General features: G+C 44.3%; 1 protein-coding gene across 5 annotated transcripts in view; it reads right to left on the minus strand.

Moving 5' to 3' along the window:
* Nucleotides 1–2,779: 2,779 nt before the first annotated feature.
* The window catches only part of LOC106588736 (sorting nexin-13), a 33,659-nt gene continuing 9,285 nt past the window's right edge, over nt 2,780–27,153 (minus strand). Inside the window, exons 2-26 of one of the 5 annotated variants that reach the window (XM_045709232.2) lie at nt 19,633–19,745; nt 19,376–19,478; nt 19,185–19,274; nt 18,479–18,600; nt 18,269–18,390; nt 18,050–18,151; nt 17,338–17,426; nt 16,939–17,022; nt 16,632–16,770; nt 14,802–14,890; nt 14,570–14,669; nt 12,867–13,057; nt 12,554–12,661; nt 12,277–12,409; nt 11,944–11,981; nt 11,564–11,633; nt 10,603–10,808; nt 10,070–10,177; nt 9,863–9,973; nt 9,212–9,373; nt 8,068–8,139; nt 7,809–7,954; nt 7,652–7,720; nt 7,453–7,565; nt 2,780–7,352 (exon numbers count right to left, since the gene is read on the minus strand). In XM_045709232.2, the coding sequence (XP_045565188.1) occupies nt 7,117–7,352; nt 7,453–7,565; nt 7,652–7,720; nt 7,809–7,954; nt 8,068–8,139; nt 9,212–9,373; nt 9,863–9,973; nt 10,070–10,177; nt 10,603–10,808; nt 11,564–11,633; nt 11,944–11,981; nt 12,277–12,409; nt 12,554–12,661; nt 12,867–13,057; nt 14,570–14,669; nt 14,802–14,890; nt 16,632–16,770; nt 16,939–17,022; nt 17,338–17,426; nt 18,050–18,151; nt 18,269–18,390; nt 18,479–18,600; nt 19,185–19,274; nt 19,376–19,478; nt 19,633–19,745 (2,916 nt within the window). In that variant the 3' untranslated portion in view covers nt 2,780–7,116. The other 4 variants (XM_014178017.3, XM_014178020.3, XM_014178019.3 and 1 more) reach the window with 4 other exon arrangements.

Genomic DNA, 27,153 nt, shown 5'->3' on the forward strand with positions numbered 1-27,153 from the left:
AGGACTGAAATCCTGCAGCGCCCCAAGGTCCCCCTGCTCAAGAATACATATACATGCCCGTCTGAAGTTTGCCAATGAACATCTGAATGACTCAGAGGACAACTGGTGAAAGTGTTGTGGTCAGATGAGACCAAAATGGAGCTCTTTGACATCAACTCAACTCGCCGTGTTTGGAGGAGGAGGAATGCTGCCTATGACCCCAAGAACACCATCTCCACCGTCAAACATGGAGATGTAAACATTATGCTTTGGGGGTGTTTTTCTGCTAAGGGGACATGACAACTTCACCGCATCAAAGGGACGATGGACGGGGCCATGTACCGTCAAATCTTGGGTGAGAACCTCCTTCCCTCAGCCAGGGCATTGAAAATGGGTCGTGGATGGGTATTCCAGCATGACAATGACTCAAAACACACGGCCAAGGCAACAAAGGAGTGGCTCAAGAAGAAGCACATTAAGGTCCTGGAGTGGCCTAGCCAGTCTCCAGACCTTAATCCCATAGATAATCTGTGGAGGGAGCTGAAGGTTCGAGTTGCCAAATGTCAGCCTCGAAACCTTAATGACTTGGAGAAGATCTGCAAAGAGGAGTGGGACAAAATCCCTCATGAGATGTGTGCAAACCTGGTGGCCAACTACAAGAAACGTCTGACCTCTGTGATTGCCAACAAGGGTTTTTCCACCAAGTACTAAGTCATGTTTTGCAGAGGGGTCAAATACTTATTTCCCTCATTAAAACGCAAATCATTTTATAACATTTTTGACATGCGTTTTTCTGGATTTTTTGGTTGTTATTCTGTCTCTCACTGTTCAAATAAACCTACTATTAAAATTATAGACTGATCCTTTCTTTGTCAGTGGGCAAACGTACAAAATCAGCAGGGGATCAAATACTTTTTCCCCCCACTGTAGGTGTGTCCAAACTTTTCACTGGTACTGCATAATGCATCAGTAAAGTAGATACAGTCTCGTGGTCAGGGCCAGTTATAGCCTTCTGGGGGCCATAAGCGAGATTTGGTTGGCCCCCCCACCTCGCAGCTAAACATTTTAGTGGCCACCCTCTTGACAGTGGAGATATATATTTTTTGTTTCAAGTACATTTCCTGCAATTCTACACATTTTGCTATCGGGCGTAGAGAAAATGTTGCAGTTTTAAAGCACGTTTTCTGCGATTCTACACATTTTGTCATGGAGCGGAGAAAAAACGTAATGTTATAACATTTCCTGAAATTCTACCCATTTTGCATGTTTGCAGTTTTAAAGATGCACTACGCAGAAATTGCTCTCCCATTTCCTGGTTGCTCAAATTCGAATAGTTCGCCTAATTTCAGTTTGTGACAAAACAAGCAAGTATAGTGTAGCGAATCATTGTACCATCCGAACGGCTGTGAAATATATTTTCCATAATCAAAAATATTGTATTTTCAGCTGTTTGAAGCTGGTGTAGAAAACCAAAAGTAAAAGATCTATAAACAAAAATAGCACACATAGAACATATCTACAACTTCTTAGACTTGCTTTCAATGTGAATGACAGATCTATAACACATTTATTTCTATGTGAATTTGGTCAGGTTCACCCAAAAAGTTACACATTGCAGCTTTACAGCTAATTTCCTGCAATTCTACAAATGTAATGACTTATGCAATGTTAAAATAGTATCTGAGTGAGAATGACTAACAAAATCAATGTGGGCCCCATGAAGGCCAGGTCGGTATTTGGCCAAAATTACTACAAGTTTAGATAGCTGACTAAGCTGACTAGACTAACTACCAATCTAAAAATGATTAGCTGACATGGCTAAATGAGTGACTGCCAGTGACTGTAATAACCAGAGAAAAACTGCTGATGCACAATCACATTTATTGTATTCTTAGTGTATTCTACTATCCCTACTCTCAATAGTAAGTTTGAGGCCCGACTGAGTTCCCTAATGGCTGGGGGCCCTAAATGACCTCATGTCACTTATGCCTGGAACTGGCCCTGCTCAGGGTGGTTGATTGACATGCAGTCTGTCCCTATAATGACTGTTATTAATAGCTTGTGCTGTCACTGGATAGGCTACCTCTGACCTTTTGCCTGAAGAGTCTCCCCGACCTGGGGACATTCCTTATCAAATGTATATCAGTGAATAATGTGGCTCAGATATGAGATACCCAGGAGCCATCGGATTAAAGTCTATAGACCAGACAGATTAATACAGTATGGTCCACTGAAGATGAAAGGACGCCACCTTGCAGCGACAGAAGTCATGACATAGCACTGGCTACAAATCAGCTGCCAAGGGGAGTGTATTTTGGTGCTTTCAAGACAACTGGGAACTCTGGAAAAAAACAAGGTCAAATCATGACGTCAGTGATCTTCAGGTCGGAGCTCCAGAAAGATGCCTGAGTTTTCGAATTAGAATTCCGAGTTGGATGACCGTTCAAAACTATTTTTCCTAGTCGGAACAATTTTTCCCCCTTAGTTCCCAGTTGTTTTTAACGCATCATTCATGTTGTATGTAAGTGAGAGATGCCCTACAGCTACTCTAAGCCCTGCAGCCATCTTAGGCTAGACTGCTGCTAAGCTGGTGAGTGTGAATGTTTTTACAAATCTACATCTCCTAAACCGTGTTAAGCTGCTAACAGCAGCACCTGCTAACTGTAGCTGGAGTGTGTGGTTGCAGAGAGAGGAAAAGAGTGAGGGAGAAAAGTGAGACAGAGTGGGAGGATGCAAGGGACTCTGAAGGAGAGAGAGAGAGATCACTGAAGAGCAACACGTGCCACACACCACACAGTGGTCAGTTAGTTACCATTTTATTATTAGTGTTATACTGATCGGAGTTCAGGGTCTCCAAAGGAATAGTTTGATAAGCATGATGCAAGAAACACCACAGAGTAGGGGTCTCCAACTCTGTTCTTGGAGAGCTACCCTCCTGTGCAGGATTTTGCTCCAGCCCTGCTCTAACACACCTGGTTCAGCTGCTCCTCATCGAGACCTTGATTGGCTAAATTGGGTGTATTAGAACAGAGCAGGGTTGAAGCAAAAGCCAGTAGTTCTCCAGGAAGAGGGTTGGCAACCCCTGGTTCTAGAGTCTAGAACCCACCCCTGGCTCTAAAATCTTTCGATTTCTCTGGTTCTAGAGTCTTGAGTTCTTTTCAGTCTAAAATGACCATGACATTCTGTTTGATCTTTGTCTTTTGTTAAAGAAAAATATGAAAATAGAGTTGACAGACATTTAGGCACACTATAGACACGTACTGTACACAGATATGCACACGGTTCATTATCATAGATTCATAATGTACTAGGAGATCCCAGTTTTTCACAGCAAAGTTTCATCAAAATCTACATGAGGCTGTGTTGTCTCATTGTGTTCACCCATTAGATTCTGTTCCCATTCATTTCATGATTTATACAACACAGGATCATGTTGATGTGGGGTAAATGCTATGAAAACCTGTCCCTAAGGGATTAAAAAACATCAACAGCCAAGCCGTCTTGAACGGGAGGAGAGTGTGGAGGCTTTTAAGGTGAAGTCCTATGGGGTTCCCCTGGTCAACTCTCCAGTCCGGGGACAAATATCCACCTCCCTTTAAAAAGGTGTCACAGCTCAGAGTTAATGTCCTCACGCTGTCAATCACAGTCAAGAGCTGCTCATTGCCAGCCAATCACAGCAGACGAGAGACAGTTCCATCCAATGGCAGCAGTGGAATGGAGCTCTGTTCGGCCAATGGAAGAACTCCGGTAGTAAGTGCTCTTCAGCAGTGATTCTATTGGTTCACAGGAACACAGTATTCCTGCAATTCTATTGGTCAGATGACAAAGTCTCTCCTGTCATTGGTTCATATAACAGGATGCAATTCCCATCCAGAGGCTTTAGCTCGACTGGCTGGATCACTCCTCTTTCCTGCTACTGACATATCAGCACGGAAACCACAGATTCATCAGGAGTGAGAAACCCCCCCAAAAAACACAGACTTATAAAACAAGTCTAAATACATTTTTTTTGTTTTGTTTTTTTAACATCGGAATGTAGGTTGTTGGGGTTAGAATACTTTTTTTCTTTGGGGAAGGGGGATAATTCTTTCACCTTTTCTACAATTTTTCAAAACATTTTAGTTTACATTTTATACAATATACAGTTATTCAAATACACATGCATTAAAGAAAAATATTGCACAAAATGAATGACAATAAAAGTGTGATTAAGTAAGGATATCAGTGGGTTTTCTCTTTGTAACGTAGTGCTGCGAGTGTGTGTGTGAGAGCGTTACTATAGCATGGTCTCTTGGTCTGTATTAAGGCTGCTTCACTAAAGCTCACACTGGCACAGTGTCTGACTGGGGAGGGCTGCATCTTACTGCTACACACACAAACGCACAGAAACACACACAAACCTCTAAAAGACCTAACACAGACAGACAGGACCCACAGAGTACATTGTAATAGGCATACCTGTGTATGCGAAAACACCCGACAGACAGTCACCTCTACAGACGGCAACATTCACACAGTCTGGCCTGTTTCATTTCATTCTGGCTCTGTCCAAAATGGCACCATATTCCTAATATAAAAGTGGACTACTATTAGGCTCCGTCTGTCCAAAAGCAGTGCACTAGAATGGGGTGCCATTTCATATTTACCCAGGTCTCAGCTCTAGAGAGAGCAGGTGAGCTGTGCATTCTGGTTTCTTCTTCTTTCACATGATTAACAATAGGAAGCACAGTGAGTAGACTAGAGCTGTCTCTATCCTGCCTGTCTACACACAGACACACAAACAGCTAGGGCTTTGGTTGTCATGGCTACTGACCGGTGCATTAAAAAGGGGAAATGGCCTTTAGGCCAAACCCTGCCTCCTTGTGTCCGAAAGGATTATGGCAGGCATGGATGATGTCACATTGTGTAAAAAAAACACAAAATAACAAAAACGTGAAAAAACACACGCCTTGCAGAACCGGATGTGGTTGACACTGCAGGCCCATTCTCTGTCTCTATTTCCTCATCTGTCTCCTGCTGTTTAAAAGCTTACAGTATAAGTCAGACCCATATATACCCGTAGAAAAAGAATCTATTAATTCTATTTCTATGTACAGGTACAGTATATACACAACATATGCCATTCAACCTATGTGGGTCGTTCTACGAAATGAGTCCCTTTTGCATCCCTTTGATATTTTTAGTAGAAATTGTGCGGCAATATTGATTTTTATAGCTGCAATATGTTACTTTTTGGGCGACCCGACCAAATTCACGCAGAAATATGAGTTATAGATCTGTCACTCATTGAAAGCAAGTCTTAGAAGCAGTATATATGTTCTGTGGGTTATTTCTATGCTTCACGGTCTTAAGTTTCATTTAGCAACTTTTACTTTCGTTTTTTTGTACACCAGCGTCAAACAGCTGAAAATACAATATTTTGGGTTATCGAAAAGCTATTTCAGGGCGGTTTACATAGTACAATGATTCTCTTCCCTGTACTTGCTTGTTTCGTCATAAACTGAAATTAGGTGAACTACTAGAATTTTCGCAACCAGGAAATGGCAGATCGATTTCTGCATAGTGCATCTTTAAAAGCCTGTTATATTAAATGAAGTGACCACATGGACAATTCAACACATTTGATTTTTAATATGAATAGACTTGCTGAAGTGCCACAATTCTGCATTTTGCCATGTCCCTCTGTGCACTCTCTGTGACTTCTAGGAAGATGTTAACCCAAGTTTTCACCATCACTGTGAAGACTAAGTTATATTGTTGCTTTGACAATGTAATTTGTGAAGAGTATTTATTTAGTGTGATTCATTCAGGTAAACCCTGTTAAATGAACTATCCTATTCCTTTTTTTAAAAATTCAAATGAAAAATGGAACATTTAACAGTAAAATTATAATGTAAAAGCAGATGAGCTGGTTATACTCTTTTTTTGCCATTTTCTCTTGATTTGTGGTGGAAAACTGAGTGGGTTGAGGATAACACGTCAACCCCGTTACTCATAGATACAAAGGCAAAAAATGTTTTAACAATTCATTGTTTTTTGTGAAGCTGGTATTCAATTGCCCCTCCCTGTTGCACACAAGAGCCTTCCATTCCCCCGGTCACAAGGGATTTATGGCTGATTTAAGATGAAATCGTCACCCTGTTACGGTCAACCCTGTTACGGTCAACCCTGTTACGGTCAACCCTGTTACTTTATCTGGCACTTACATTTAGCATGTTTGTTTCTTCATTTTAGTCATTTAGCAGACACCCTTATCCAGAGCGACTTACAGGAACAATTATGGTTAATTGCCGTTAAAGGCACCGACAGATTTTTCACCTAGTCGGCTCGTGGATTCCAACCAGCGGCCTTTCGGTTACTTGCCCAATGCTCTTAACTGCTAGGCTACCTGCCACCCAGTTATTTTTTTCTTTAACCTCTTGAGATGGGAAACTATGCTTTTTATTAGGTTGAAAATATGCTCTTCATTAAATCTACATTTCTTTCCCACCAAATTACTCTAACCCTGCGTTTCCCCAAACTTGGTCCTTGGGACCTTAAGGGGGTCCCGCATGTTTGGGTTTTTGCCCTAGCACTACAAAGACGATTAATAAACTCATCATCAAGCTTTGATTACTTGAAATCAGCTGTGTAGTGCTAGGGCAAAAAAAACTGAACCCAGGACCGAATTTGGGAAACACTACCCAAAAGGGACTCATTACATGAAACGACCCATGTATTTCTCTATACATAGCTCTGCTCTCTGGTATCAGTAACGGAGATCAGCTGCTGTGTATATCAGAGCAGCTGTCAGTCTGACCACACATCTACAATAAAATAGTTTAGTAGGAAATAAAAAGTACAAAAATAAAATAAAACCCAAATGAGGTCTCTAAACTGTGCACAGGAGAGGAGAGGGTGTGTGTGAGTGAGTAGAGGAGAGTGTGAGAGGCATGTAGGGGAGAGGAGGAAGAGTTAAGTGCTCGGATGGCCCAAAAAGCACCTCTGACATAGAAAGAAGGACACGCACACCTCTTCTCACCAGCACACATACACACCCTCCCCACTACTCCACTACTCCCCTCCTCCCTCTGTTACCTCACGGCGTGTGAGCGAGTGTGTGTGTCACCAAGTACACTGCCCAATCCCAGTCTCCTGTCACCTCTTCAGGGAGGTGCTCTTAAGTTTCTGTGTGTATCTAGCTGTGCGCGGCGAACGGGAGTGCAGTTTGACAAACAGCTCTGGGAACTTGTACTGAGGGAACATGGTCTCCAGGAATCCTTCTAGGAGCACGTAGACCAGCCGACGATTCATTGGTCCGTGTTGGAACATGTCAAACACACGAAGGATGCCTTTACGAGTCGTATCCGCCCCTATGATGTGCTTCAACTCATCTAGAGGAGGATAGAGTGAGAAATGATGGATTAATAGTGAACAAGTGTGTTCAGTCTGTGTGTGTGTGTGTGTGTGTGTGTGTGTGTTTGTGTGCATTACCTGGCATGATTCCCAATAGGTTGGTCTTGGCGGCGACCCGTGTCCTCATGCGGATGTTCTTGTCCCGGCGGGGCGGAGACTCTGCTAGGATTCCGTTGGGCCAGTATGAATCCCTGCACAGGGACGGGACCACAGAGAGTTACCTTCTAACCAATCACACACAGCGATCTAATAGTGCGTGTGTGTGTGTGTCTGTCACCTGAACTTCTTGACGTAGTCTGCCACCTGTTCTGGAGCTGTCATGAAGTCCACATGATCAACAATCTTCCTGCAGAGACCAGAGGGGCAGACAATACAGTCAGATCTCTGTATGTGGCCCTGGTGTGTGTGTGTGTGTGCATGTGTGTGTACAGTACCTGTTGATAGTGTCTCCGTATGTGGCTCTGATGAGTTGCTGCAGAAGGTTCTTGATGTTCCTGCGAAGCCACTGGTTCCTCTCCTTCAGGTCAAACACCTCATCCATCAGCAGCAGCATCACACGCAGAGGGATGTTATCATCCACCTGGAACACACACACCTCCCAATGTAAACGTCATACCACTATATTGCTTTCACTAATTGATCATGTTTCAGAGGAGAGGTGGGACCGTGTGCTAGTCGGGGTGTGGTACTCACGTTGTCGTCCAGCTGGGCCGAGACCCGGCAGTGCTCTGGGTCAATGTCAGACTTGGGGAGCAGTGGGGGCACCTGGACATCAGACAGTAGAGTATAGTCAGATGTATAGTCTAAGTATAATTAGTACATGGTCAGTCTGGTTGGACTTTTAAGGTTAGAGAGTGTAGCAAGACTGTTGAACATGGACTGTTTGATGTTGCCCCAGTTTCTCAGACATGCGTCCAATGTCGGTTATATTAAGGTTGTAGTATAGGTAGTAGGCCCGTGAACGTTTAAATGTTTAATTGGGATCCTTAACGTTAAGAAAAACCCTTTCATAGATGCAGAAAGTAAACAGCATAGTGGGTCAAATTCCGCAACAACTAAGATCGTTGAAGCGCGAGGCTCAACTTCTCCGCTGTTTTGGTGCCCTGGCAACCACACTGAACAGCGTGAAGCGAATCAGTGCACATTCGCAGACACTGTGAGAGCCAAGTGTTGCATCTCAGTATCCTAGCCTATTCATCGATGATAGGCCTTGCTTTACTGACGCTGTGAGACGTTGCAAGCCAAGAAATTGCGAGATACAGTTTTTGATTGGCAGGATAGGCCTAGTGCACGGTTCTGACTTTCTGCCTGGTGGCCGACCCGCCTAGACTGTGCCCCTCCCCTCTCTCTCCGTTCCTCGCTAGCTCGCTATGAAAGATGCAAGTGTTTCTGTTTTCAGAAGTATGGCAACTAAGTCTCCTCTGTTCCAAAAATTCTGAATCTTGACACTCAGAAATAGGAGTCGACGTGCAAGGAGTTCTTTTGGAGTCGACACTCCACTACTTCATCGTTGTTAACATTTGGAAAAATGGTAGAGAAAGACAAGCGACGGCAGCGAAACCCTGTAGGGCAATACTTTGACAAGTTAAATGAGAAGGAAATGTAAACTTTGTAAGGTGGAATTGAGGGACAGTAATGGTAGTACAGCTGCAATGCTTCACCATCTGAAAGGGACGCACCATGAGACCTAAACTGTTGCTGGCAGCAGCACAGCTGCATCGCGTGGAATTATGTGCATTTTCTTACCGTTTTAAATGGAAAACCAATATGATTTTTTCAGTTTAAACGTTAAGAAATGTTTTCCATTTGTCACATCCCTAATAGGTAGAGTCCTTACCTTGAACATGGACTGTTTGATGTCCTGTCCCAGTTTCTCTGACATGCGTCCCATGTTGTCAGCAGCAGTGTTCATCCCTTCAGCCAGACTATCTGGCAGTCTCTTCACTGCGTTCGACACGTTACGCATCGAGCTACGCAGCGGGTTCACAAACGTATCCATCTGTTGAGACATGTGGCTCAGTTGGTAAACAATGACGCTCGCAACGCCAGGGTTGTGGGTTCGATTCCCATGAGGGACCAGTATGAAAATGTATTCACTAACTACTGTATAAGAGAATCTGCTAAATAATGTAAATGGGCCACACACAGACAAACACGCGACAGGTGAGTGTAGTGAGCGATGCCGTAACTAAGCCACTTGAGTATGTACAGCTGGGCAACGGGAGTGTTTTTAAATATAAAAAGATATATCATTTAGCAGACACTCTTACCCAGAGCAAGAGTGTCTGCTTACAGGAGCAATTAGGGTTAGGGTTAGGGTTAAGTCCCTTGCTCAAGGACACGTTGACAGATGTTTCACTTAGTCGGCTCGGGGACTCGAACCAGCGATCTTTCGGTTTCTGTCCCAAAGCTCTTAACCGATAGGCTATCTGCCGTGTGTGTGTGTGTGTGTGTGTGTGTGTGTGTGTGTGTGTGTGTGTGTGTGTACCTTGCGTGCGAAGTCTCCCTTGCCCTTGCTGTATTGCTTATTCTCCAGGAAGTCATAGACATATGGGACGAGAGTAGGACAGGCCTTCACCATCTCTGGATTCAGCAGCAGCTAACACACACACACAGAGAGAGAGAGAAGAGAGGAATGGTCATAGCCACGTAAAACAGGTATACTAAAGAAACAACTACACACACACACTCCTACCTGTAGGTATGCGTTGAGATCTTTTTTCCTCTTCTCCAGGAAGTCTCTGTCCATGTTGTTGAACGTCTTCTTCCCTGGCAGCTTCAGGATCGACGTCAAGTTCTCAAACTGGAATATATCAAACACACACATACATGCCAGGTTCCCAAAATGGAGGTACAACACACAGGCTTCCACCACTTTGAAGTAGTCGACTGGGTGGGACTTGCTATGGGTTAAGGCAGGATCACATCATTTCATCCAGGTAAGCAAAATTCCATAAGTGCAGGAGACAGTAAATCACCAACATTGGCTTTATACCTGTTCAGACTATATGCACTCCAGCACATTAGGTGGTGTTATGCACCTTTTCAGTTTATTTACAAACTGCCAATGCACTCTTAGAAGTAGAATAAACGTACAACTTTAAAATGGAGATGCTGTCACAGAAGATGCAATTGCAAGGATAGAAGGTATGCCACCTTTCCAAATCTATGTACACACCTTAGAAGTCAGAAGGACTTTGTTATAGGAACACATATATTTACCTTTACCTGCTCCGTGATCCTCATGTGGAAGTCGTGGAAGTCGGAGTAGCGGCGGTAGGTTTTCCAGGAGTCCTCGCTGCCGTCGTGGTTACGGCGGCACACGGTGATGGCGTAGAGGGCGTAGGTCTTGCCGTGGTCGTTACACACCCCTGTAGCACCCAGCAGCCCCAACCCCATACCCAACCCAGCCCCGGGGAGACAAGCATCAGCTACTGATACACAGAGCCCAGGGGGAAGAGGAGGCAGGAGAGGGCGAGGAGGAGGAGGAGAGGGATAGGGAAGGGAGGCAGGAGAAACAGGAAGTGCACAGACAGAGACAGAGAAGGGGAATGAGGACAGATGACAAAAAGTAGCAAAGGAATAAGTGAAGGAAAAAGGAAAAAGAGAAGAAATGGTAAAGGTGATGAAATAATGAAAGTGTAAAAAGAAAAGTAGCAGCAAAATGAGATGGTAACATGAGTGATACAAGTTGATGGTTAACGTGAGGAGATGAGGTTACAGGTCAAAGGGTGATGAGAGGGGAGGTGGGGGCTAGTCGGGGGAGTGGTCAGTAGTTCAAAAAGGCACACACACAGTCCTGGCCATAAAAAAAGTTACTCGTCGCACCGCTGTAAAATCTTGCCCACCCTGCCCTTGCTATTTTATCATCCAAGACACATCTTCCATGCCATAAATAATGGAACTCACTGGACTGCCGTCTTGTAGTGTTAGGAGACAACACTGCATCTAGGCTCCTTACAGCATCAAGGCATTTTGACAGGGTAACGCTTTTAAGGCCACTACTGTTGTACCCACACATATCTGAATGAAACCACATTAGTAGTCAGTAGTCACACATGCAAGTGAGGGGACAATGGTAGTTGGTTAACTTTCAGTAGCACACTAGCTTACAATACATCACATCCCACCACAGACAACACACTCATCTGACTGGATATCACAAGTCTGAATTCAAGTGTGTGAGTACCTGTGTCAGAGATGAAGGCGTGTAGCTGTATATTGTCGTCATGGCAGGAATTCGAAAGGTCATCCAGAGACTGTAAACAGTGGAGAGAAACAACCATTAAGAACCAGAGATACTGCCAATCTCTGGACTAACATCCAATCAACACCTGTGATACTGTTAATCCCTGTACTAACAGCCAATCAACAGCAGCGACACTGCTACTTCGACCGCAATAAAAGTCAACCATTTCCTAACAGTTGTTAAATCTTAACAACTCTATAGCAGGGTAGCGAACACCAGAGGTCCAATAACACCGGTTCTAAAAGACAGTACCGTGACTCGGGCTGTATTTCATGACTGCACTGAGCGCTGGTGTGTCTCAGGGACTGACCAGGACTTACCAGATTAATGCTTCCTGTTGGAGAACCGTTGAACGATTCTGTAGAGGAAGAGAGAGAAATAGTTTGAGATATAGGACAACAGTTTCTCTTCAAAGTCATGGGGAATAGGTTAGGCCAGGGGTGTGAAACTCATTCCACGGAGGGTCGTGTGTCCTGTTGGTTTTGTTATTTGTTTTCAATAGGTGTCCAACTAAGACCTAGACAACCAGGTGAGGTGAGTTCCTAACTAATCAATTACCTTCATTGATAAAACAGGGGAGAAGCAAAAACCCTCCTCTCACCCCTGGGTTAGGGTTAAGCTATGCTTACAGTGCACAGACAGACCGTACTAACCTCCATCTCCGTCATCTGATCCTCTATAAGAGGGTTCTTTCAGCATGTCCAGTTCAGCTAACATCCTGATGTAGAGGGGACTCTGTCTGAACGACGGGTAGTACCTGTCATCACGAAGCATCATGTCATACACCTGCAACACACACACCAGAACACATGGGAATACTTTATTTGGATCCACAACGAAGCATTGAGTACAAAGGTCTCCAATATGCTTGCTAGCTGTTACAGTCTCCGACAGTTGATAACGTTTTTAATCAGACTAACAAAAACACACTTTTCTCTGGATGTCGTCGAATATCTCTGGCGTGGGGTCGCCTTCCTTCTGTAGCTTCTCTCTCAGTTTGACTACAGACACCTCATCTACCTGCACCCTGGGGGACGCCTGGAGAGAGAGAGGGGAAGAGGGAGAAAGAGAGAGAGAGGAAGAGGGAGAAAGAGAAAGGAAGAGGAAGAGGAAGAAAGAGAGAGAGAGAGAGAGAGAGAGAGAGAGAGAGAGAAAGAAAGGTGGACAAAAGTTTAAGAAAATGTGTGGGTTTGAGCACGTGTTGCAAAAGTGTATGTGTATGTTGTGAAAGCGTGTGTGTTACCTTATCAGACAGGTACTGTTCATAGACCCCTAGTGCTGCAGCCTTCAGCAGTCCTTTAGTAGAACCTCCCTTCTTTCCATCCTTCTGCCATCCCTCCATCACCTCTAGTTGTTGCTGGGCTGTTACTCTGTAGCCCTCTACTGTCAGCCAGAAGAACAGCTCTGCCTGGGCCCCAGCCGCCTGCATGTAGTCTACAGGAGAGGGCAGAGGTCAGAGGTAAGGGGTTAGGATGTTCCTCTGTAGCCCTCCACTGTCAGGCACACACATGCCTTCACACACATGCCTTCACACACACACACACACACACACACACACACACACACACACACACACTTTGTTTGCTGTTGTATGTGGTTTTTCCAGTGTCTTCTGTCTGTGTTGTCCCACGTCCCCACCGGAGACCATTTGACTCTTGCCTGGCAGTCATTGTAAATAAGAATTTGTTCTTAATTGACTTGCCTGGTTGGAAACTGTGTTAACAAACCTCCAAACGAGCTTCAATGCCACACAACACTCCTTCCATGGCCTCCAACTGCTCTTAAACGCTAGTAAAACTAAATGCATGCTCTTCAACTGATCGCTGCCCGCACCCGCCCATCCGCCTAGCATCACTACTCTGGATGTTCTGACTTGGAATATGTGGACATCTACAAATACCTAGGTGTCTGGCTAGACTGTAAACTCTCATTCCAGACTCATATTAAGCATCTCCAATCCAAAATTGAATCTAGAATCGTCTTCCTATTTCGCAACAAAGCCTGCTTCACTCATGCTGCCAAACATACCCTAGTAAAACTGACTATCCTACCGATCCTTGACTTCGGCGATGTCATTTACAAAATAGCCTCCAATACTCTACTCAGCAAATTGGATGCAGTCTATCACAGTGCCATCTGTTTTGTCACCAAAGCCCCATATACTACCCACCACTGCTACCTGTATGCTCTCGTTGGCTGGCCCTCACTACATATTCGTCGCCAAACCAACTGGCTCCAGGTCATCTATAAGTCTTTGCTAGGTAAAGCCCCGCCTTATCTCAGCTCACTGGTCACCATAACAACACCCACCCCGTAGCAGGCGCTCCAGCAGGTATATTTCACTGGTCATCCCCAAAGCCAACACCTACTTTGGCTGCCTTTCCTTCCAGTTCTCTGCTGCCAATGACTGGAACGAATTGCAAAAATCGCTGGAGTCATATCTCCCTCACTAACTTCAAGCATCGGCTGTCAGAGCAGCTTACCGATCGTTGCAGCTGTACACAGCCCATCTGTAAATAGCTCATCCAACCAACTACCTACCTCATCCCTATAGTTGTTTTTTTGTTTTCTGCTCTTTTGCACCCCAGTATCTCTACTTGCACAATCATCTTCTGCACATCTATCACTCCAGTGTTTAATTGCTAAATTGTAATTACTTGCCACTATGGCCTATTTATTGCCTTACCTCCTCACTTCACAGAGTGTATTACAGATTTTCTATTGTATTATTGACTGTATGTTTGTTTACTCCATGTGTAACTCTGTGTTGTTGTTTGTGTCACACTGCTTTGCTTTATCTTGGCCAGGTCGCAGTTGTAAATGACAACTTGCTCTCAACTGGCCTACCTGGTTAAATAAAGATGAAATAAAACAAATAAAGGTTAAATAAAATATAAAAACAAGTCGGCTTGCATGACAGTGTTGTGTGTGTGGTACAGTACTAACCCATAAAGAATTGCAAGGCGATGTTGTGAACAAGGATGTGTTCCAGCGGTATGATGCACAGCTTGCCGAAATTAGCTGCTAGTTTTAGAGTATCTACTTCCTACAGCAGAAATAGAGAGATGAGATAAGGAGAGATAGAAAGCGTGAGAACGAGAGAGAAAGAGGTTTAGTAAGTGTGTGTTTAACTCATTTTCACTGTTCATCAAACTCTCCATAATAGCCCATGTCTGACCTTCCCTGACTGTAGCCTCTGTATCCTGGTCTCACAGACCTTCTTCACAAACAACAGACTGTTGATCTGATTCTTTATAACATTGATATCTGAGAGAGGGAGAGAAAGAGGGAAGGAATGGGATGGAGGGAGGGAGAGGAGAGTGGAATGAGAGATTAATATATATATTTTTGAGGGATTGTATGTATAAACTCAGCAACAACAACAAAAATGTCCTCTCACTGTCAACTGCGTTTATTTTCAGTAAACTTAACATGTGTAGATATTTGTATGAACATAAGATTCAACAACTGAGACATAAACTGAACAAGTTCCACAGACATGTGACTAGCAGAAATTGAATAATGTGTCCCTGAACAAGGGGGGAGGGGGGGTCAAAATCAGAAGTAACAGTCAGTATCTGGTGTGGCCACCAGCTGCATTAAGTACTACAGTGCATATCCTCCTCATGGACTGCACCAGATTTGCCAGTTCTTGCTGTGAGATGTTACCCCACTCTTCCACCAAGGTACCTGCAAGTTCCCGGACATTTCTGGGGGGGAATGGCCCTAGCCCTCACCCTTCGATCCTGGAGGGGATTGAGATCCGGGCTCTTCGCTGGCCATGGCAGAACATTGACATTCCTGTCTTGCAGGAAATCACGCACAGAACGAGTATTATGGCTGGTGGCATTGTCATGCTGGAGGGTCATGTCAGGATGAGCCTGCAGGAAGGGTACCACATGAGGGAGGAGGATGTCTTCCCTGTAACACACAGCGTTGAGATTGCCTGCAATAACAACAAGCTCAGTCCGATGATGCTGTGACACACCGCCCCAGACCCATGATCCACCTCCAAATCGATCCCACTCCAGAGTACAGGCCTTGTTGTAACGCTCATTCCTTCAACGATAAACGTAAATCTGACCATCACCCCTGGTGAAAAAAAATGTGACTCGTCAGTGAAGAGCACTTTTTTCCAGTCCCGTCTGGTCCAGCGATGGTGGGTTTGTGCCCAAAGGCGACATTGTTGCCAATGATGTCTGGTGAGGACCTGCCTTACAACAGGCCTACAAGCCCTCAGTCCAGCCTCTCTCAGCCTATTTCGGACGGTCTGAGCACTGATGGAGGGCAGTTGTTGTTGCCATCCTGTACCTGTCCCGCAGGTGTGATGTTCGGATGTACCGATCCTGTGCAGGTGTTGTTACACGTGGTCTGCCACTGTGAGGACGATCAGCTGTCCGTTCTGTCTCCCTGTAGAGCTGTCTTAGGCGTCTCACAGTACGGACATTGCAATTTATTGCCCTGGCCACATCTGCAGTCCTCTATTGCTATGGTGACCAGTCCTCCTTGCAGCATGCCTAAGGCACGTTCACGCAGATGAGCAGGGACCCTGGGCGTTTTTCAGAGTTTATTTTATTTTTACCTTTACTTAAGAACACATTTTTATTTTCAATGACGGCCTAGGGGCAGAACGACGGGGATTCGAACTTGCAACCTTTCGGTTACTAGTCCACTGCTCTAATCACTAGGCTACCCTGCCGCCCCAGCAGAAAGGCCTCTTTAGTGTCCTAAGTTTTCATAACTGTGACCTTAATTGCCTACCGTCTGTAAGCTGTTAGTGTCTTAACGACCGTTCCACAGGTGAATGTTCATTAATTGTTTATGGTTCATTGAACAAGCATGGGAAACAGTGTTTAAACCTTTTACAATGAAGATCTGTGAAGTTATTTGGATTTGTACGAATTATCTTTGAAAGACAGGGTCCTGAAAAAAGGGACATTTCTTTTTTTGCTGAGTTTATTTTATGGTAAAAGTGTGGTGTCATGCATGTCTGTGTGCATGTGTGTACCGTCTCCTGCGGTGTCCAGTGATCGTAGGTACTGTAGTTCCTCCAGGGCCTTGTCTTTAACAGCCTCCAGCTCAGACACTTTGTCTGTCAGCTTCAAGATGTTCATAAATGCCTCGTAGTTACAGCTAGAGTCCCGGATCTACACACATATACACACACAAACACGCATGCAGGCATACACACGCGCTTATGTAACATTTATATCAGTTGATGAATGTTATTGATCTCTACTAACCTTATACAACTGGTTGATCAAGTGGTAATATTGATAATGATATTGATTATCAATGTGATTACTGATACTGACCATCCAGATAACGAACTGGTTGATGTAATCAGGATCACTCAGCTGGTTGACCAGGGGAAGGAGAACGCCGCGAGCCAGAATCTCCTGGGACATGGACACAATCAAATTACATCACATAAAATATGACTTTATGCCATTTAGTAGACAGCTTTTATCCACTTACATTCATGCGTGCATAGATATTTATGTATGGGTGGCCCCAGTGGGTATCTAACACACAACCCTTGGTGTTGCAAGTGCCATGCTCTACTGACTGAGCCACTCAGGACCACACATCACACTCAATTTCATGTTGGTTTGTGTGTTTCAGTGTGTGTTTGTGTCACAGTGTGAGTGTGTGCTTGTCTTGTGCGTGTGTGTGCGTGTGCGTGTGTGTGTGTGTGTGTGTGTGTGTCTCACCCTAAGGAAGTATCTCATGTTCTTGTTGTGGAAGTCTCCAGGAGGTAGTAAAAGGTAGAGCAGCACCTCACACAAGTCCCTTAGGAACCCTGACACAGAGACACACACAGAGATGTCAGTACCTGAATGTCAACATTATGATGTACACCAGGGTATACCAAACATTAGGAACACCTTGCTAATATTGAGTTGCAACCCCCCTTTTGCCCTCAGAACAGCCTCAATTCATCAGGGCATGGACTGTACAAGGTGTGGAAAGCGTTCCACAGGGATGCTGGCCCATGTTGATTCAATGCTTCCCACAGTTGTGTCAAGTTGGCTGGATGTCCTTTGGGTGGTGGACCATTCTTGATACACACGGGAAACGGTTGAGCATGAAAAACAAACCAGTGTGCCTGGCACCTACTACCATACCCCGTTCAAAGGAACTTAACATATTTTGTCCTTCCTTCATCTACACTGATGGAAGTGGAATTAACAGGTAACATCAATAAGGGATCACAGCTTCCACCTGGATTCACCTGGTCAGTCTCATGGAAAGAGCAGGTGTTCTTAATGTTTTGTTCACTCAGTGTGTGTGTATAGATAGATAGATATATATATATATATATATATATATATATATATATATATATTCAAAGTTGCTTCAACTTTCGTGTTGAGGTGCAGCGTGTGAACCTTCCTCGCTCTAATGGGAAGTGTGTGTGTCTACCTTCTTCATCCTTCAGGGAGGTGCAGACCACGTCTCTGCAGACGTTCCTCTCCATCTCTACCTCCGCCTCAAAGAATGACTCCACCATCTCCTCCAAGTCCCCTAGAAACACATCACCACCATCTTCATCATCATCATCATCACCTTCATCAACATCACCACAATCATCATGTCAGAGAGAGGGAGAGTGCATGTCTGTCGGTGTGTGTGTATTAGTACTCTGTTTATTGTCATCCCTGCGCTCCAGTCTGTCCTGGGCCTTTCTGAAGACTCGGAGGTGAGTAGCGAAGTCATCCACCAGTCTGGTGGTGAAATAAGGCTGCCAGTCCACCTCTTTAGACCTGTATAATATTAATAATAACACACTAGTTATAGAGAAGTAAGGAAGAGCAGTAAATCACCAGTAATATAGTAGTAATAGAATGTTACCGTGTAGAGAACTGGACCAGAGCGTTCTGGACAGTCTGTCTGATTTCCAGCAGGAAAGACTCATCCTCACTCAGAGTGTAATACCAATACTGAATATAATCTCTCAATGCAAACTGGATGACCTGGAGAGGGAGAGGAGGAAGAGAGAGAGTGTTTGAGTGAGAGAAACTGGCCAGTCATTATTGTAGGTGAGAAGTCCATTTTCATTAAACCCACAGTGGCCATACAGAACACAAGAGGGAGATAAACCATGCAGGACCACACACACACACACACAAACACACAGTGACGTCTGCAGAGAGACAGTGGGGCTGCTGATCCAGGCAGGTCATGATCTAATTAGGCTACTTAATGACATGTTCTCACTTTATCTGGCTGCTATAGCAACTAAGTAACTAGCACTTTAGTGGAGACATTTCAGTCACAGCTATCATTCTCTAGGACTAACAGAGGGAATATGTCTGTTATGTTCAACACTGAGACACATACATAAACATCTACTAAGACAGTCAGAAATACAAACACACCCCTTTGCTACAGAGACATAAATGTCTACATTGAGATAGTTGCAGACTAAAACTGGTGACTTGGCTTCAATCGTAGTTGTATAGACAGAACCCAGTAAACAGAAAGTATCTGTGTGTCAGCACTGTGCTCCCTCTCCGTTTGTTTTCATCTGCCCATCCTTCATCCATCTGTTACTTACCTGTTGCAGAGGCTCGTCTATGTAGTTGGAGCCAGTCAGTCTCCTGTCTATCTTTATAGGCTTCTGCTCCAACCTCATCTCATCCAACGTCTGGGGGGGAAAGAAAGAGATGAAGGGGGAGGGGAGAAGAGAGAGAGTCATTATTTGTGTGAGTGTGTGTTGGTGAGTGTGTGCATGTGTGTGTTTCATACCTTCAGTATACCCGTTTGCGTGGCTGGCAGGTAGGAGTGTTCACACTTCTCTAGATGTCTCTCTGAGTTAGTCTTCCCAAACAACAGAGTGACCGCAAAACCACTGGAGGAGGAGAGGAGAGAGGGAGAAGACAGGTAAACCAGATTCATTAGTAATCTCAGTAAAAACCTATTGAAAGCTGGGATACAACCAAGACAGATCATTTCACATAAACATCTATAAATGACTTAACTTCAAACAGGTTTTGCACACTTACCCGCCTACAACGCAGCAGATATAGAAGGCCAGGTAGAAGATAGCGAAGGGTCCGAAAGTGATGAGGAACAGCACCACTCCTAGACCCCCCCATCCCCAAACAGACAGACTGGCCTGGAGGGGGGAGGGAGGGGGTTAACTTCTTATGGATGGTGGCAGTATTGAGTCGCTTGGATGACTGACGAGCCCAGAGTAAACTGCCTCCTACTCACTCCCAGAAACTAAGATATGCATATTATTAGTAGATTTTGATAGAAAAAAACTCTGAAGTTTCTAAAACTGGTTGAATGATGTCTGTTAGTATAACAGAACTCATATGGCAGGCAAAAACCTGACAAAAAAATCCAACCAGGAAGTGATTTGTAGTTCTATCTAATCCCTGTTCAAACTACAGTGTCTGTGGGGTCATTTTGCACTTCCTACGGCTTCCATTGGCTGTCAACAGCCTTTAGAAATGTCTTTCATGTGTCTCCTGTTACTGGGCAGAGAATAGGAGCTCAGTCTATCAGTGGACTGCCTGGGAGCAGTGAGTTGTTCACTGCGCGGGCACGTTGGCGCGCCTCTCCTTTTTCCTCTGTAATGAATACGCTATTGTGCGGTTGGAATATTATCGACGTTTTATTTTAAAAAGACCCTAAGGATTGATTGTAAACATCGTTTGACATGTTTCTACGAACGGTAATGGAACTATTTGACTTTTTGTCTCTTATTTTACGCACACGCGTTATGCCTTTGGATAGTGATCTGTACGCACGAACAAAACGGAGGTATTTGGACATAAATATGGAGTATTTCAAACAAAAAGAACATTTATTGTGGAAGTAGGAGTCCTGGTAGTGCATTCCGACCAAGATCAGCAAAGGTAAGGGAATATTTATAATACTAATTCTGAGTTTAGTTGACTCCAGAACTTTGCTGGTATCTGTATAGCTTGCTTTGATGGTTGAGCTCTGTACTCAGAATATTGACAAATGTGCTTTCGCCGAAAAGCTATTTTAAAATCTGACACAGCGGTAGCATTAAGGAGTAGTATATCTATAATTCTTTCAATAACTGTTGTAAATTTAATCAACGTTAATTATGAGTATTTTTGTAAATTGATGTGCTCATTCACCGTAAGTTTTGATGGGAATACATTTTCTGAACAATGTAAAATGGGGTTTATGGATATAAATATGAACTTTATCAAACAAAACATACATGTATTTTGTAATATTGAGTCCTGGGAGTGTCATCTGATGAAGATCATCAAAGGTTAGTAATTGATTTTAGCTGACTTTCTGGTTTTTGTGAAGCCTCTGCTTGCTTGGAAAATGGCTGTGTGATTTTCGTGTTTTGGTGCTGTCCTAACATAATCCAATGTTTTGCTTTCGCCGTAAAGCCTTTTTGAAAGCGGACACTCTGGTTAGATTAAGGAGAATCTTATCTTTAAAATGGTGTATAATACTTGTATGTTTGAGAAATTTTAATTTTGAGATTTTTGTTGTTTTGAATTTGCCGCCGTGCACTTTCACTGGCTGTCGTCATATCGATCCCGCTAACGGGATCAAGCCATAACAGGTTAACATATAGCAATCACCCAACTAATTTCACATTTGAACTGTGGCGGTCTAAGGCACTGCATCTCAGTGCAAGAGGCGTCACTACAGTCCCTGGTTCAAATCCAGGCTATATTACATCCGGCCGTATTGGGAGTCCCATAGGGCGGCGCACAATTAGCCCAGCGTAATCCAGGTTTGGCCGGGGAAGGCCGTCATTGTAAATAACAATTTGTTAACTGACTTGCCTAGTTAAATAAAGGTTAAATAAAATATAAAACACTACAGAAAGTCAGATCGAGACAAAGCGAGAGGAAGAGAGTTTCTCATCCTCAGGTTTCCTGTTATTGTCAGAGCAGGAAAAAGAGAAACTGCTGACCTCACTGCTAACATCGCTAGCTCTCTCACTGCATCCTAACCTGATCTCACACAGCCTACAAGCCTAATGCTAGCAATCTAACTGCTAATGCTAGCACTTGCATTGCAATCTGTGACCTAGCTAAGAAGTAAATGCGAATGACATTTCAGTTGAAGGCATTCAGTTTTAAAACTGACTAGGTATCACCCATGTAGACTAGGCTGTTTGACATATACACTGAGTGTACAAAACATTAGGAACACTTTCCTAATATTGAGTTGCACACCCTTCTTTTACCCTCAGAACAGCTTCAATTTGTCAGGGCATAGACTCTACAAGGCATCGAAAGCATTCCACAGGGTAGCTGGCCCAGGAAACTGTTTAGTATGAAAAACCCAGCAGCGTTGCAGTTCTTGACACAATTAAACCGGTGTAACTGGCACCTACTACCACACCCTGTTCAAAGGCAGTTAAATATTTTGTCTTGCCTATTCACCCACTGAAATGGCACACACACACAATCCATGTCTCAATTGTCTCAAGGCATAAAAATCCTTCTTTAACCGGTCTCCCCCTCATCATCTACACTGATTGAAGTGGATTTAACATGTGACATCAATAAGGGATCATAGCTTCCACCTGGATTCACCTGGGCAGTCTATGTCATGGAAAGAGCAGGTGTTGCTAATGTTTTGTACACTCGGTGTATAATGTCTTCTACGGAGAGAAGTTGTGATTCGCCCAGAAGAATGTACCGCCAACTACATCGAGTCACTATCAGTCAATAATTGTAAAGCTGTCCATTATTTAATGTTTTCCTTCTCTAGGTTTGTCCTGTGTAACTGCAAGCTTCACTTTGGGTGCTGAAATCTGTAGTTTTTGACAAAAGTAGCATTTTACGCAACCTCTTGTTTGTTAGCAGAGGAGGAGGACCCCATCAAAATCAGATGTTTTTGATTCAAAACAGACAACTCTATAGCAATCAGGACAAGCACAGGTACACAGTAAGGATTAAAGAATGGATATTTTTTATACTTTTATAAAGTATTGAGTTACTGCATGTTTGAAGTCGCTAACTTCCTACTCCATTGGAAAACTGTGGATTAGGTGGCGCAATTTGACAGACTACTACAGATTTCAGCACCCAAAGAAAAGCTTGCAGTTACAGACAAACAGATACAAGGTAAGCATAAAAATAGACATTTTTACTAGTTTTGGCGGCACACTCTTCTGGGCGCATCACAACTTAAAGGCCCAATGCAGTCAAAAAACATGATTTGCCAGTGTTTTTTAATATGTATTTTTCAACACTGAGGTTGGAAGAATACTGTGAAATTGTGACAATTATGATAATGCCCTTTTAGTGTAAGATCTGTTTGAAAAGACTGCCTGAAATTTGAGCCTGTTTTGGTGGGATGGAGTTTTGGCCTGCCTGGTGACTAGTTAATTTCTCTTGGGTAGGGGGCAGTATTTTCACGGCCGGATGAAAAACCTACCCAAATTAAACTGCCTATTACTCGGGCCCAGAAGCTAGAATATGCAGATTATTAGTATATTTGGATAGAAAACACTCTGAAGTTTCTAAAACTGTTTGAATGATGTCTGTGAGTATAACAGAACTCAAATAGCAGGCAAAAACCTGAGAATAATCCAACCAGGAAGTTGAAAATCTGAGGCTGTAGTTTTTTTTTTAATGAATTCCCTTTCCAAACTACAGTGACTTAGGGGTCATTTTGCACTTCCTAAGGCTTCCACTAGATGTCAACAGTCTTTAGAAAGTTGTTTGAGGCTTCTATGGTGAATTTTGAGGGAATAACAGCCGGTTCAAGCAGTGGACTGTCTGAGGTCATGTAGTTACTTCATGCACATTCACGCATGGCTAGCATTTATTATTTTTCTTCTGTAATGAATACGCTATTGTCCGGTTGGAATATTATCAATTATTTATGTTAAAAGCACCCTAAGGATTGATTGTAAACATCTTTTGATATGTTTCTACAAGCGGTAGGTAATGGAAATTTTAAGCTTTTCGTCTATTGATTTGCGCTCCCGCATCATGCCTTTGGAATAGTGTTCTGGACGCGCCAACAAAACGGAGGTATTTGGACATAAATGATGGACTTTATCGAACAAATGAACATTTCTTGTGGAAGTGGGAGTCCTGCGAGTGCATTCCGCCGAGGATCAGCAAAGGTAAGGAAACATTTCTAACACTAATTTAGAGTTTTGTTGATGCCAGAACTTGGCGGGTAACTGTATAGCTTGCACTGATGGCTGAACTCTGTACTCAGAATATTGAACAATGTGCTTTCTCCGTAAAGTTATTTTGAAATCTGACACAGCGGTTGCATTAAGTAGTAGTATATCTATAATTCTTTAAATAATTGTTATATATTTTGTCAACGTTTATGATGAGTATTTCTGTAAATTAATGTGCACATTCACCGGAAGTTTTGGGAGGCAAACATTTTCTGAACATCACGCGCCAATGTAAAATGCTGTTTTTGGATATAAATATGAACTTGATCGAACAAAACATACATGTATTGTGTAACATGATGTCCTATGAATGTCATCTGATGAAGATCGTCAAAGGTTAGTGCTTAATTTTAGCTGTATTTCTGTTTTTTGTGACGCCTCTCCATGCTAGGAAAATGGCTGTGTGGCTTTTCTTGTTTAGGTGGTGTCCTAACATAATCTAATGTTTGGCTTTCGCTGTAAAGCCTTTTTGAAATCGGACAATGTGGTTGCATTAAGGAGAAGTGTATCTTTAAAATGGTGTAAAGTAGTCGTATGTTTGAGAAATTTGAATTATGAGATTTTGGTCGTTTTGAATTTGTCGCCCTGCTATTTCACTGGCTGTTGGGAGTGTGTCCCGCAGGTGGGACAGTCACGTCCCACATACCCAAGAGAGGTTAATAGACCAATAAGAAAGAGTTTCAAATCTCTCTGCCAATAACAGCTAGTTCAGTTTTCCCCTCCCCACTCAGACCACTCCCAGACAGACCTAGCAAAATTCTTGCTTGAGAAATTGCTCTTTGATAAGAAGCTATTTTGTTACTTTTTGACCATTTTAATTTAAAACAATCACTGTAATGTACTTATATTTTTAACCAGAAATGATTTGATATTGAGATTTTTTTTAAAAAACGGCTGCATTGGACCTCTGCAGAAGATATATGTTGGAGTTAAGTCGCTTAGCTACCGGTGAACCAGTTTCATGCTTACAAGCTAACTGCTAATGCTATGCTAGCTTTCTCACTGCATCCTGAAGTCTTACACAGCCTAAATGCAGACTAACACTAGCAAGCTTATGCTAGCAGACTCTGTACGTAACCCAGTCTCCAGCCAACACTGGCACACATCACACAGGCGAACAAGATACAATCGGTTTATTCATTACCTCAGGTCATTAGCCTACATCTGAGGGATTCTTCAGGCTACTTGAAAGACAGCCAGGTTAACAGCTAAAGCTGGTCCGGAATCTATTTTGCATGAGGATTGTCTACCAGGGTCTAGATCACAGTTCATTTGTTCACATTCTTCAGATGTTTGCTGTGACAGCTAAAGGTTCCAGGAGTGCTAGGTGAAGTGATATGGGTGAGGCAGGTGTGTGTCCACCCACAGAGTAGTGTGACAGTCACAGAGGGGGCACTCAGGTGGAATGTGGCACTCCAGGTGCAGGAAGGAAGATCGCAATAGGTGAGGTGAGAATGGTACTGTGTGTGTGTGAGTGTGTGCGTCACTCAAGGAAGCAGGCACTCCAGGTGCAGGAAGGAAGAGAGAATTAGGCCATGGGGAGAATCTCAATTGCATACTTCTAGCGTCCTCTCTCCTCTCCTCAAAACCCACATTTATTTGTGTGTGCCCACATTTTTCAACTTTGGGGCACACATGCTCCTTGTAAAAGAGTTCAGCGTAGAGCCCTGGGACGGTAGGTCTCCAGGAACAGGTTCAGAGAGCTCTGCTATAAAGTATTGTGTGAAAGGAAGGAGGACCCCAGGGGAATAAAGAAATAAAAAGAAAGTGATCTGTCCATGATCTGATTCAGAGTCACCCTGCTGCTGATCCCTCTCACTGTAGAGTCACCCTGGTCACTGTAGAGTCACCCTGCTCACTGTAGAGTCACCCTGCTCACTGTAGAGTCACCCTGCTCACTGTAGAGTCACCCTGCTGCCAATCCCTCTCACTGTAGAGTCACCCTGGTCACTGTACAGTCACCCTGCTGCTGATCCCTCTCACTGTAGAGTCACCCTGCTCACTGTAGTCACCCTGCTGCTGATCCCTCTCACTGTAGAGTCACCCTGCTCACTGTAGAGTCACCCTGCTGCCAATCCCTCTCACTGTAGAGTCACCCTGGTCACTGTACAGTCACCCTGCTCACTGTAGAGTCACCCTGCTGCCAATCCCTCTCACTGTAGAGTCACCCTGGTCACTGTAGAGTCACCCTGCTGCTGATCCCTCTCACTGTAGAGTCACCCTGGTCACTGTAGAGTCACCCTGCTGCCAATCCCTCTCACTGTAGAGTCACCCTGCTCACTGTAGTCACCCTGCTGCTGATCCCTCTCACTGTAGAGTCACCCTGCTCACTGTAGAGTCACCCTGCTGCTGATCCCTCTCACTGTAGAGTCACCCTGCTCACTGTAGTCACCCTGCTGCTGATCCCTCTCACTGTAGAGTCACCCTGCTCACTGTAGAGTCACCCTGCTGCTGATCCCTCTCACTGTAGAGTCACCCTGCTCACTGTAGAGTCACCCTGCTCACTGTAGTCACCCTGCTGCTGATCCCTCTCACTGTAGAGTCACCCTGCTCACTGTAGTCACCCTGCTGCTGATCCCTCTCACTGTAGAGTCACCCTGCTCACTGTAGAGTCACCCTGCTGCCAATCCCTCTCACTGTAGAGTCACCCTGCTGCTGATCCCTCTCACTGTAGAGTCACCCTGCTCACTGTAGAGTCACCCTGCTCACTGTAGAGTCACCCTGCTCACTGTAGAGTCACCCTGCTGCTGATCCCTCTCACTGTAGAGTCACCCTGCTCACTGTAGTCACCCTGCTGCCAATCCCTCTCACTGTAGAGTCACCCTGCTCACTGTAGAGTCACCCTGCTCACTGTAGAGTCACCCTGCTGCTGATCCCTCTCACTGTAGAGTCACCCTGCTGCTGATCCCTCTCACTGTAGAGTCACCCTGCTCACTGTAGAGTCACCCTGCTCACTGTAGAGTCACCCTGCTGCTGATCCCTCTCACTGTAGAGTCACCCTGCTCACTGTAGAGTCACCCTGCTCACTGTAGTCACCCTGCTGCTGATCCCTCTCACTGTAGAGTCACCCTGCTGCTGATCCCTCTCACTGTAGAGTCACCCTGCTCACTGTAGAGTCACCCTGCTGCTGATCCCTCTCACTGTAGAGTCACCCTGCTCACTGTAGTCACCCTGCTGCTGATCCCTGCTCACTGTAGAGTCACCCTGCTGCTGATCCCTCTCACTGTAGAGTCACCCGGCTGCCAATCCCTCTCACTGTAGAGTCACCCTGGTCACTGTAGAGTCACCCTGCTCACTGTAGAGTCACCCTGCTGCTGATCCCTCTCACTGTAGAGTCACCCTGCTCACTGTAGAGTCACCCTGCTCA

The sequence above is a fragment of the Salmo salar genome, chromosome 27 (assembly GCF_965601325.2).
Source record: "Salmo salar chromosome 27, fSalSal1, whole genome shotgun sequence".
In the NCBI taxonomy this organism is placed as follows: domain Eukaryota; kingdom Metazoa; phylum Chordata; class Actinopteri; order Salmoniformes; family Salmonidae; genus Salmo; species Salmo salar.